General features: G+C 37.7%; 1 protein-coding gene across 2 annotated transcripts in view; it reads left to right on the top strand.

Annotated features, from left to right (window-relative positions):
- FBXO33 (F-box protein 33) overlaps positions 1 to 7,090 on the top strand; it is a 38,785-nt gene extending 31,695 nt beyond the window's left edge. For both annotated transcript variants that reach the window (XM_072629783.1, XM_072629782.1), the window contains 2 exons: positions 1,233 to 1,918; positions 3,787 to 7,090. In XM_072629783.1, the coding sequence (XP_072485884.1) occupies positions 1,233 to 1,918; positions 3,787 to 4,058 (958 nt within the window). In that variant the 3' untranslated portion in view covers positions 4,059 to 7,090. The remainder of the gene's footprint in view (positions 1 to 1,232; positions 1,919 to 3,786) is intronic.
- Positions 7,091 to 13,256: the final 6,166 nt, after the last annotated feature.

Below are 13,256 nucleotides of genomic sequence, written 5' to 3'. Positions count from 1 at the left end.
AGTACATAAACTTCCAAAGTAGGATAGTATAGTATTATTAAAAATAAATTATTAAATGTAATTTCTTAAAATTTATATTTTTTAGAATATAATGTAAATTTTAAAAAATTTCCTAATTTGTTTCTACTAGACAGAACTTAAATCCAGTTTTAGGGCAAAAGGAAAAATGTTTGATTTTTCAACTTATTTAAATTATTTCTGCATTCCTTATAGGAAAAAAGGAAGGAAGTCTGAATAAAATACATACTGTAGATCAAACTAAAGCTCTCAGAATATTGAAATTTTGCATCTTCACATTAAAAGAGGTTATATGTTACGGACATGGTCCAACAGGATAAAAGCAATGCTTCATTTTGTATTATATACCCAAATATTACATTTTAGAGATTCTTGAGAAAAATAAAAAGAATCATTTTTTCTTTTCCTCCATCTTTCATGGGAATTTCCTAACAAAAGAGTTGTAATGGTCAACCATATTCCATGCAACTTTAAAAGCAAAAATGTGGCTAGGCATGATAGTACACACTTGTAATCCCAGCTGAGAAGGTCGAGGCTGGCAGATCTCTTGAGCTTAGGATTTCTGAAGCTGCAGTGAGCTATGCCAATTGAGTATCCACGCTAAGTTTTGGCATCAATTTGATGAGCTCCTCGGAGCTGGGGGCTTCTAGGTTGCCTAAGGAGGGGTGAACTGATTTGGTAGGGTCAAAGCTCCTGTTCCAATCAGTAGTGGCATTGGGTCCATGAGTAGCACTCTCCATTTCCAGTCTAGACAGATAATGAGACTTTCTTTTTTTAAGGGGGGAGAAAAGTAAAACTCCTTGAATTTACTGGGTAATTTTGTCTTTTTTGTTAGCCTTTACACAAATGATACTATCAAAACTATTATTTATTTTTCAGGCTGCCCTCCCCTGTACCAGTAGAATGAATAAAATTGCTCTTTTCTACTATACTGGTATAAAATGTTACTTTCTCAGGGTGAGTTTCCAAATGTCTGTTTCCAAATCATTTCCAAATAAAGTATACTGCATCTTAATCATTAATCTTCCATATAGAGGTTAACAATGGATTGTAGTAACATCACGTAAATGTTGAATAGATGTTCATTACCTAAACAAGAAAAAATGGATCTCAACCTTGCATACTGTTTGGCAACTGTTTTCTATAAAAGCAGTGTTTTAAGGGATTAGAGACAAGTGTTAATGGAATTACTGTGGTTTATGTTTTGCTTACAGAATTCAGCAACTGTTCGAAGAAATATTGGGTAATAGCAGGCAACTGAAATGGCTGTCTTGTGGGTTTATGTTGGAAATAGTAACCCCCACATCGCTGTCATCTCTCTCAAACCCTATCGCCAACACCATGGAACACCTGAGTTTACTGGATAACAACATCACTGGTAACACCACTCTTATTACCGCAGTTGAATTGGAGCGCTTTGTGAATTTGCGCTCACTCGCCTTGGATTTTTGTGATTTTACAGCTGACATGGCAAGAGTCTTGGCTGATAACAACCATGTGCCTTTGCATCGACTGTCTCTCATAGTACATAATATTTCCTTGATGAACAAGTCTCTCGACAACATGCCAGAAGATGAAAATTGGAAGGCCCTAACACGAAACAGCACTAGCCTTCGGGTTTATATAATGGCTTTTGATATCAAGAGTGATGACATGCTTAAGATTCTTAAACCCAGTATACCACTAGAGAGGATTCATTTTGATAGCTACATCACTTGTGTTTCTGGGGCTGTTGTTGACCTCATATCCAGGCAGTATGACAAGTTCCTCACTCATTTTATATTAATGAATGATGTGATAGATACATCTGGTTTTCCAGATCTTAGTGACAACAGGAATGAAGATCCTTTGGTTTTATTAGCATGGAGGTGCACAAGGCTCTCCCTTTTGGCGGTTCATGGTAGGTATTCCTTTGCAACAATGACTGTCTTTGGCTATGTAGTGAAAAGATGCATTTTATTATACTTGGAAAATGTCATACCAATAAATAACTATAATTGTAACTCTATTATTGTTGATCTTTACACTGTCAAATGTGGAATAATATTTTAAGAATCTCTAAGGGAATTTCTGCTTATTTGCCTACAGTTTCATGCTCCTGTCAGCTTAAATAATGGTTTTATCAGCCTTGCCTATGTAATTTTCTGTTTGGTCAAGTCTCATGACATGATATTCAGAATTGTAGCCCTTCTAAAAGAGGGATATACTAGATTCAAATGAAAAATGCTTTCACTGTATCAAGGAGTATATAAGGCAGAAAATTTTTAAGCAAGTAGCTTGTCATAATGATTATATTTTCATTTAGAGCTTCAATTTTTATAATAAAAGCCATCTCTAACTTTTCTAAAAACTAACCAGGGTATAATTTGTATGTTGCTTTGGTGGTAGATGATGGTATGTAGATAAATGGTAGTTTTGCACACGATTTTTGGGGAATTTGTGTAAATTTTTTTTCCCCTGGGGTCTACAAAATTACTTTGGTTCCACCATACATCAACAAGATGGTTGATAGTTCCTTCCTCACTTTTCTGGTCTATATACCTTTCACTCGTTTCTCTGCCAATTTACTTAAAATCGAAGTAAATTGAGAAATTCAGGTTGTAGAGATCATGTAGTATTCCTTGAGCCCTTACGAAATCAGGGCTAGGGGTCAGTGAACCAAGCCATGAGCACATAAGCCACAAACTTACTAACTGTCTTACCTGCAAACAAATTCCTTTAAAAACTGATAAATTGCATAAAGGAAGAGAGGATTTATATTAATTTCTCTGCCTTATCTTTTAGATAATAAGTAAAAGCAACATATTTACTGTGTCAAAAGAGGTGATGACCAGCTGATAGCTGTTTTTTCTTTTCCCCTTAATGTCACCAATCCTTATTTGAATAGTTTACATTCAGTTAAAATTTGGTTAGAAGCACATTTGCTTTGTCTTTATTAGTCATAGGATAATCATGTAAAACCAAAAAGAAAGTCTTTGAAATTCTGAACCTCTCGGTGTAGCTGTTTTGCATATATACATTTTCCTTGAATTTTTGTCTTGGGATTTGCCAGGTATCATCAAAGAATACAACCAAAAACGCACCAAGTGGTAGCCAAAATGGGAATTTGGATACCCAAAAATAGAATAAATGCTGTGTATAATTAACAACACATAATTTTATCATAGTATTCAATAATTAATCAGTAATCCATTCATAAGACATTCTTTACAATTTGAGAAATTTTATTCCTTAAAACATGTTGCCACTCCTACAGATCAAAATTGTGAGATGGGACTTAAAAATTTACTGTGATTTTAAAAAGTAAGTTAATTGGTCAACAGTCTAAGGTTTTGGTTTTTTTTAGTTACTAATTGATTTTAAAACTTTGAAAAACATTCACTAACCCACACTTTGCTAAGGCATATTTTATAGATCTTATAAAAACATTGGATCAGAGAATAGTTAAGCTAGAAGAGAACGTGCCCATCTCTTGATGATTTGTCTAGTATTTTCAGATTATTTCATTAGGTCTAAAGGAAACCTTGTTTTACTTTAAGATCATTTTTTATCTTGGCAGGCAACAAAATACTAGTTCCTTTTCCCTTTCTTTTAAATAAGTTAAAGAAAATATATCTAAGGAAAAGAAAGGGGGTCAAACTATTACATGTCATGTAATTTTAAAGGTTCTCAGAAGGAGCTGAACAAGGAAGAGGTGGAAACCACCTTGTTGAGCAGACATAATGAAAAGGAAGGAAATCACAATGTTTGGTCTCTTATGTTTTTAAGGTTACACAGTGTGGGCTCACAACCTCATTGCCATTGCTCGTCTTCGTGGCTCTGACCTTAAAGTGCTTGAAGTCACCGAGGAAAGCATTGATTTTGATCAAGGTGAACTGGCTGATCAGGATGTGGATCCCGTGCATAACCTTATTGAGCAAGTATCGCTAGGCCTGGGCCGACCTTGGCATGCTGTTATGGACATCGAATCTCTCAGTGTCTTCACTGAACCAAATCGTCATTTTTATAGAGAAATGCAAAGCTTCAGTGAAGGCATCTAACTTTTTTTTTATTTACAATTCCTGTGGTTACATATGCAAGTAGGGTCTTATTATGTTTTTCAGTAGTGTGAATTAACCCCTTTGTGCTGTGTTTAATCAGTATTAGCTATATAGAATTATATATGTATATTCTACTTCTTGATCAAAGAACGTAGTCGGGTATTGGTTTAGAAGTTGAAAGTGGCAATATGTGGGGCTTTCACGGTTAATGAACTTGTATACAAAACCTTAAAGAGATACAGCTGAGGGTTGTCTGAGGTTGCTGGCTAACTTTATTTTTCACTGAATGACTGCATTTTCATTGTTTTTTTTTTTAATTGAGTCAGAGTTCTGTGCTCTGGAGCCAAAATTTTTTTATACACATATATAAATATGTCCATAGCTTGGTGGGTTTGTATGCAATGCATTGTAGTCATGCATTCTAATAGCATGTCATTGATTTTTTTTGAAATTTAAAGGGGAGAAAAAGAATTTGATCCTAAATGAGATCCCTTTAACAGAAAAGCAAAGGCTTTATTAATTTGCATCGCATATGATGGTTGATATCGGCCATTGCCATTCTCTGCTTTGTGATGTCAAACAGTAAGCTAAACACCAATTTGTCCTTTTAAAAAAAAGTTCCTTGCACAAACAAGAAATTCAGATCATTGGGTTTTTTTCTTTGCTCTTTTTTGTTTGGTTTAATTTTGTTCTTCATCCAATTAAGTTGTTCATTTAAGGTAAAAGTTAGCTTTTAGCCCAGATTTCAAATAGTAGATGGAAAAGGAATATACCATCCATCCATGGTCAGAAACTCTTTAAAGGAAAAATCACAACAGATATAAACATATATGCTTAACATTGGTCGTGAAATCCCTCACAAGTCACTGGATTTTTCTCTGTCAGCGCCTGTGTCAGCTGCCAAAGAATAGATTAAAAACGAAGAAGTGCCCACATGCTGGCAGGGGTGGGCCATTCGGCCAGCCAGATACTGCTAGATTGTAATATATAAGGTCGAATTTCGACCTGTGGTACACAGCTGTGCTGTGGCTCAGTCAGCAACCTCAGAACTCTTAAACATGCACCTGTTTCACTGTGAATAGTGAATGTAAAGTAAAGAAAGGAAAAACTGAAGCTTGTTCTATCACAGGTATGAGCTGCTATGATGCATGAAGAACATTCCATGAAGTATGTTTTAAAATCTTGTTATATCTGAGAGGCTTTAAAAGCCGATTTAACTGTTTCAGGGCAACCGCGGTACAGACGTGGTCTCTGTGAGACTTCCACCTGACCCAAGTTTTAAGTGGTACGAATGTTGTGCATTTAATGTTAAAGGACAGTCTGCAATAATAAAGTAAGTAGCCAATGTGGGTGCCCAGCAGTGCTGAGACCTGGCTGCTCTATTGTTAGCTTTGGAAAACACAATTTATGCAACAGATGTCCAGATATGATTCTATTTATGGAAAATTTATATGTTTTGCAAATAGTTTTACCATCTTATATTAAAATGACCTTTTGACAGGTGTGCGCTGTTTTGTCTCCAGTGAGCACATACCATGCGGATTTTATATGTACATCAGTAGAGTGAATCCACTGGCACAGTGTGTGTATATGCCAGATGTGGTGAGATTTTATCTGATAAATGTGATCAAAATAAAAATAACTCCTGACAGAAACTGTAAGGAAACCAGCTGAATGTTTGACCTGATGACTGATGTTGTATGGTTTATGTTCAATGTATATTCTTTTAAGTAATGAATAAAGCATTAAAAATTGATCATTGTAAAACATTTTATTGTATCAGCATGAGAACTTTTAGTGTTAAATTGCAACAATATTTCATAAATTGTGTATAATCCTCTGTTAGCTCTCATTGTATTCTGATGCGACAAAGCTCAACTTCTAAATTTCATCATAAATGGTCTTTCTGTTAGGCTGGTTATTTTTGTAAGTTAAAATTTTTTAAAAATCAAACTTTAGGAGAACTTCCAAGATTAAATGCAAAAGATTAGATTGCTTATTAGCACAAACCCTAGTGTATTATGCATTTGATATGCCTTATTGATACAATAAAATTTAAATTGTAGATTACAGTTATCTTGATTTCTAGAAATTCTTGCACCTATAGCATATGCTAGATTCAAAAACAATGCTTCAGAGAAATGTGTAGTATTCTTATCAGTGTCCCACTATTAAATAGATTACAAACACCTATATTGCTTCAGTTTGAAATTTTATGTTGGTGATTAGAATGGCAAAAAAGGCATTTATGGTAGCTTCAGTGTCTCTAAGAAAAGCTGACAAACAAGTAGTTGTCATGACTGTTACTATTTATCTGTTTTCAGAACACATCTAACCTTGTTTAATCAAATGGGGCGAGTGGGTAGGTATGTGTAAAATGTGTAGGTCTAAAGTGACTAAAGTCTAGTGACTAAAAATAGTCATTAGAATTAAGAAAGATATTTGGAAGAAATTGTGTGATAAAAATGCTCTTCAGCTGTGTCCAAACTTTTTTAACAGTGTAGTCTTAATAGCACCCACATTGATGGATCACATTAATAAGTTCTTACAGTTCAGGACCATCTCTGAATAAATTAAATATTTAAATTGCAAATAATTTTATTCAAGGTAAAATGGGAAATTAAAATCTCTTCAGGTCTTAGAACACTCATCCTCTGAAATTCCAGTTCTTCTTTCTGTATTCTTTATACTTCATTCTTATACTTTAGAATCTCTGCAAATGTTTTCATTCTCTCTCCAAACACCTTGTGATTAAGGAAGATGGAGAAGTGCTTATGTGCATTACATTTGAGAAGCAAACGCAAAGTTTTAATTTGCCTCTTTCCCCATAAAATGCTGGTTCTTAGTGTCACTGTAGGTGAATCAAAAAGAATTAACACCAAATGTGAAAAATATACAGACTTTGATCAGATTGTTGGTAACAGAATAAGATGAAAAGAAAGTGGGAGTTATGGATGTTAATGTTCTACCTATTCTCTGTAAGACAAAACTATAATAAACAGAAATGAGCCATATTGCCCCTGGATCCACAATTACGGTTGTTGTTGTTGTTGTTCAGTTGTTTCACTCGTGTCCAACTCTTTGTGACCCCAGTTGGGTTTTTTTTTGGCAATGGTAGAGGAGTAGTTTGCCTTTTCCTTCTCAAACTCATTTTACAGATGAGGAAACTGAGGCACGCAGGGTTAAGTGACTTGCCCAGGGTCACACAGCTAGTAAATATGTGAGGCCAGGTTTGAACTCAGGAACATGAATCTTCCTGATTCCAGGCCAGCAATCTTACCCACTGTGCCAACCTAGCTGCCTAAATTATGGTTGTACAACCAATTCATAATCCTGAATAAGACTAAAATGTCACAAAAGCAAGGAGAAAAAATCAGACAACCCAGATTCAGAGATTAGGTGCAGAAGATTAGACTGTCTAGGACAAACCAAATGTGTTACATGTTTGATACACCTTGTTGCTACTGGTTGGCTTTAATCAGAGTAGTATATGAATAAGGGGGAACAGAGGGAGGAGCATGTAACATATGCCAGGCACGGTTCTAGGCACTTTTTACAAATATGATCTCACTTGATTTTCATAACAACCTTGTGAGGTAGATGATACTATCGTCATCTCCCTTTTTCAGTTGTGGAAACTGAGGCAAACAGGTTAAGTGACTTACCCAGGATCACACAGTAAGTGTCTAAGTCTAGATTTGAATTCAGGTCTTCCTGGCTCCAGGTCCAGCTGCTCTTATCTACTGCATCACCTAAGGGTGGTACAGAAGCCAAAGAACCGGAGGCCCCTTAAGGGTTTAAATGATTGTGCATTAGTTGTATTCCACTTGATGCAGTTTTTCAGCAGAGAGGTATAATAATGGGTTGTGACATACTCCCATTATTTCCATTTGTTTCATAAATAATAGCAGCGACATCATTATCGCTTGTTCTCCATGTTAAAATGACGCCTTACTTCAAGTGCACTTCAACAACTTCAGTTCATCTAGGAGGCAGCACAGCCAAGGACTCACAACTAGGGGTTTGCTTGCTTGGCAATGCCCAGTACATCCTCTTTGTGGGAACCAGAGTGCCTACTGTCCTGCTGGAAGGTGCGGGGGAGGAGTGAATCCAAGAGAGGGTAGACATCAGGGAAGGAATGGCAGGATTTTTGTGTAGGCCTGCAATATGCCCCTTCCCCTTTGCTTCTTTCCCAGTTTCTGTTGACAGATAACAGTCCATTCCTACATTCCATTCTTCCCTCATATGTCTGGAAGCCAAGAAAAAGATGGAAAATTTCCAGTGGGACAGGTGGCTAGGGCCACTTGTTTTTTACTGCTTCTACCACCAAGTCCTATGATCTGAGCTGAAAACAGATCAGCAGATGGAAATAAGACCAAGGCCTTGCGGTGGCAAGACTAGCCAGGGAGCAAAAGCAGGGACTGAGTTGCCAGCCACAGTGAAGCCTCATTCGCTGCTAAAATGGAGCCAGGAGACTGATAACAAGCCTTCCAAGACCCGCAAGTGCATTAAGACAGATTTGGGACTCTGCAAAGCCATGGAGAAATGAGGAAGGTGCTCTTAACAGCTACAGTTTCACAGTGACTGCCAGTCTTTCCCATTGTCTCTGCCTCTCCTCCCTGTCCAGACCAGATCCAACTGTCCCGGCCTCTCCTTGCTATAGTCTTTCCAACCACATCCTTTGTTTTCTTCATCCTAGGGTCCTCTGCCAGTGCAGGTCTCTCAGACCACAAAGGGCTTAAGCAGCAGTAACTCCGCAGCCAAAGTGGGCAGCGGTCCCTCTTTGCCCATTCCCCAGAAGCTCTCCATCTCATTTGCTCTCAACCTCATGGAAAGAAGGGGGATAAAATAGTGTGGACTGGTAGTGTCTTGCCAAAAACTAGAAAAAGGGCCTTGGGGCCTTTTGTTCCCAAACAGATGAGATGCGTTGCTGAAACTCACTACATTCACATAACAAATATCTGAGAAACCAAAATAGATATCGCAAAAACCATGCCCTACAGTTCACATACTCAGTAAGAAAGCCTTTAAAGGAAGCATATATGTAAGTAAAGACTTATTAAGTAAAGATTTAATTTGGAGGTCCTATGCCAAGGTTCTTTAACCTGGGGGTATATAATACAGTTTTTAAGTTTTTTTATGTAACTTTCAATAAAATTGATTTACTTTGTAATTCTATGTATTTTAACTTAAGAGAAACTTTTTAAAATGTATGTATCTCATTAAAGATTTCCCAATTACATTAAAACATTTTAAATAATTTTTTAAATTATGAGTTCCAAATTCTTTCCCTCTCTGTCCCCTAAAAAAAAATTCTCAAGAGACTTCATAGGCTTTACCAAACTGCCTGAGGAGGCTGTCACACACACACACACACACACACACACACACACACACACACACACACAGTCTTGCTCTTTTACTGTGTATTTTAGACTCAACTCTAATGAACTTGGTTGTCTGCTCTAATTTCACACCAGTAGAAGCAGTCAATTTAGAGGAGTCCTACCAGTTCAAGTACTAAAAGTAGAAAGAAGTGACAGGTGATATCAAGATGACAAAAATTATAAAAAGCAGCACTCCCCAAAACCTCAGTGTAGGGACACAATCCTTCAAAAACCTTGAGGGCACGTGAAAAAATTCCTGTATCCCTTTCCTGTTGACCGTAATTCTTGATGTAATCTAATCAGTGGGTGAATGACATTTTAATATATTTTTGAAGTAAAAATGTGCTAACGTCTTGTATTACAAGCAGTACATATTCATTAACCTCTGATTGGAAGAACTTGTCCTTACTACACTTTGATGTAGTGTGTTTAATTTTCTGATGATACAAAAGCTATACCTGGCAAAAGTAAACATAATGTCAAGATATATTATTTATCATAATGTAGAAAGCCATAGGTTGAATTATGAGACTTTTCTAGTCCCCACTGGCACTAATTAACTTTGTCACTAATTAGAAAAAGCACTAAACCTGTTTGCCTCAATTTGTTCTAATAATAACAGCCTTCTCTATCCTCTGGGTTGTTTAAAGAAGAATAAAATGAAATAATGTGAAAGACTTTGAAAAGTTAAAAGTACTACGTAATCTTTAGTAAATCTGTTGAGTCAACTAGAAATAAGAAGGAAGTTCACCTCTAGAAATAAGCATAAATACATCTAGAAGCTACTGACATGCCAAATTCAAAATAGCACCATTTATCATGTTTTCAAAGTTTTTCAAGATATTGGGACTTCTACCATTATCTTCTGTTACCATCACCACTTTTCCTATATCTCCGTGACATAATCCCTAATTGGATCTCCTATCTGAAAAAAACTTGTAAATCATCTGTGATAATTTTGTTAACACAGACAGCTGATGATTTTTTTTTCTGAATTGATTGATTCAGATGATTGTGACATCATGTAATCACTCAAAATAGTTCCAAAGTTTTTTGGAATAAGGGAAGGCTACATTTTCCATTTATCAGAATGATTTAATGCTACTTTGAATGTATAAACTGATTGTGACGTTTCACATAATGAGCACTATAACGTGTTATTAAAATTGTTCCATTTTCTAGTTCCCTTCTCTCTATTCACATGACTATTGTAACAGCCTCCTGTTTGGGCTTTTCTCCTCAGTCCATCCTCTGAGTACCTGCCAGTGATTTTTCTAAAGTTCAGGTCTGACCCTGTGACCCCGTTACACAATTAACTCCAATGGCTCTGTTGGCTAGGTTCAATATAAGAGCCTCAGAGTTCAACCTGACCATGAATAGCCCCTGTACTTCCATCCTGGGTGAAATGGGGAGACCAGTCTTGAAGAAAAACAAACACCAACAATAAACATTTCAGGTAGAATCCTGTGTAAAAAGGTTTTCCAGTAAACTGCTGATACTCTATGATAAACAACTGTCACATCTATAAAGTTAAGAGCTATAGGCAGTTAGGTGGCACAGTGAATAGGATGTGGGAACTGGAGTTAGAAAGACCTGAATTCAAATCTGGCCTCAGACACTAGCTGTGTGACCCTGGGCAAGTCACTTATCCACTGTTTACCTCCGTTTTCTCATCTGTAGAGATCGTCGTAATAGCACCTGCCCCTTCACCCCTAGTTGTTATGAGGATCAGATGAGATGATATTCATAAAGTGCTTATCATATGGCCTGGCACAGGTGCTTATTATGCTTGTTTACTTTATTCTTCTGTCTTTCTTTACACAACCACTCAAACTGTCTCCCTTTATTTAAAAAAAAAAAGATTAAGGAACAAGGAATGAAGGGTACGTATCTAGAAAATAATAAACTTGGGTTATAGTTCCAAATGTGTTACTCATCCACTTATCTGACTTTAAAGTCACCACCTCTCTGAATCAGTTTCCTTCTTTACAAAATGAGGCAAATGACATCAGTCCTACCTAATTGCATTGATAGTTGTGAGAGAAAAATAGCACTTTGGAAAGTGTAACGCAGGAGAGTTTGGATAAAGAGAAGCTACAGGGGTAGCTGGTAACCAAGCTTTTATAGTAGTAACTCACAAGAATAGATACTAACAGAGAACAGGCTTCATATGTGGTCCTTATTGCCTTCAGCTAAGGGCATCAGACATCAGAGTGGGTAACTTCCAGAGGTACTTGCCCAAAGTTTAGACAAAGCCAGCATGCCACTAAGAGGGAAGTTCCCTGTTATACACAGGAGTATAGCCAGAACCACTAAAATGAGGGTATTTTCTAAATTGTTCAATAAGGCTGGGAATGAGCGGCAGGAACGTAAGAAACTGAACTGTGCCATCCAGCAAGAAACTGGAGGTGGAGTGGGTGCCCAGTCTCTGGATTTAGCACACATACACCCTGGAAAGACTGGGCCATACATCTGTTAAATCCATGTTCACTGTTCACAAAAACTCATTTCTATTCAACAAATATTTATTAAATACCTATTATGTGCCAGGTACTCTCCTATATGCCAAGAATACAAAGATAATGAAAGAGTCCCTGCAGTCAAGGAACTTAACATTCTACTGGGGGATACACAATGTTGAGGTCAGAGTCAGGAGACCGGTTTGGGTGTGAAAGAATTCACTTAGACCTCTGTAGCCATTGGAATCCAAGAATGTTGGGGTGCTACCTCAAATGATGAGGAAAAGATGCATGGGTCCTAGTGTCCTGAAAGAATTCAATCAGGACAGTCTCCAAGTTAAGGGAAGACATTTACTGAGCAAGTAGGCTTGCTCCCTATGAGGCAGAGCCCCAGTGGGCTCTACTCCACATAGGAGGCAGAGCTTAGGCTACAGGCCCTGTTCCCTTAAGGGAGCAAAGCAACCCCTGCTTCTCATTGGAGGTTAAAGCAGTTAGCCCAGTTAAACGTATAGTTTAAATGCAATTTTATGGAACGGGGGGAAGGGGACAAGAGAATGGGAGGAGCAAACATGGCTCCAAAATGCCTGGGATATCAAGTAGTCCTGAGGTGTCTTATCATTTAGATAAGCAAAGGGGAAAAGGACTTTAGGATTCCCTCAAACTCAGGAGGAGTCTCACAAAGTACAGGAAAAGCAACCCTTAATATTCTTTTTAACCCTTAGGGCACTGTTTGTATCCACATCAACAACATGTACACAGGTAGGTGTAGTAGGGGGAATTTAATCTCATGGAATATGTGTGAGTATGGGCAATTTTCATGGAGGGCACAGTGAGTTGTCTGGTCAATTTGAGGAAAACAATCACCTTTAAAGGACTTTGTGATGATGCAACCAATCCTAGATGGTCATTTGTTCCTTCAACACATGACAGGCACTAGATGATCACCCCCTTTTCTGGGTTGGCTGCCTTTTGTCTTAAGGGCCTATCTCAATTAGGTTTAAGAAAGGATTGGGGTGAGGGGTGGAGCCAAGATGGTGGAGTATAAAGATGCACATACACTAGCTCTTCCCCCATGACCCATAAAATACCTGTAAAGAAAGACTCTCAACAAATTCTAGAGCAGCAGAATGTCACAGAGATTTCCAGCCCAGGGTGACCTGAAAGGCCAATGGGAAAGGTCTGGCCCACTGGATGTGGAGCAGAACCCAACCCAGCCTTGGCCAAGCAGCACAGCACCAGGAGGACCCAAGCAGGCCTCGGGGGCAAAATCCCCAGTGGCAGTAGCTGCAGTTTGCAGATTCCTCAACCCATAGGTGCCAAAGGTCAGTGAGAGGGTTTTTTCAGCTGGCTGA

Source organism: Notamacropus eugenii, chromosome 1 (assembly GCF_028372415.1).
Source record: "Notamacropus eugenii isolate mMacEug1 chromosome 1, mMacEug1.pri_v2, whole genome shotgun sequence".
Lineage (NCBI taxonomy): Eukaryota > Metazoa > Chordata > Mammalia > Diprotodontia > Macropodidae > Notamacropus > Notamacropus eugenii.
The sequence above is the reverse complement of the archived record's forward strand: the minus strand, read 5'-3'. Positions and strand labels throughout refer to the sequence as shown.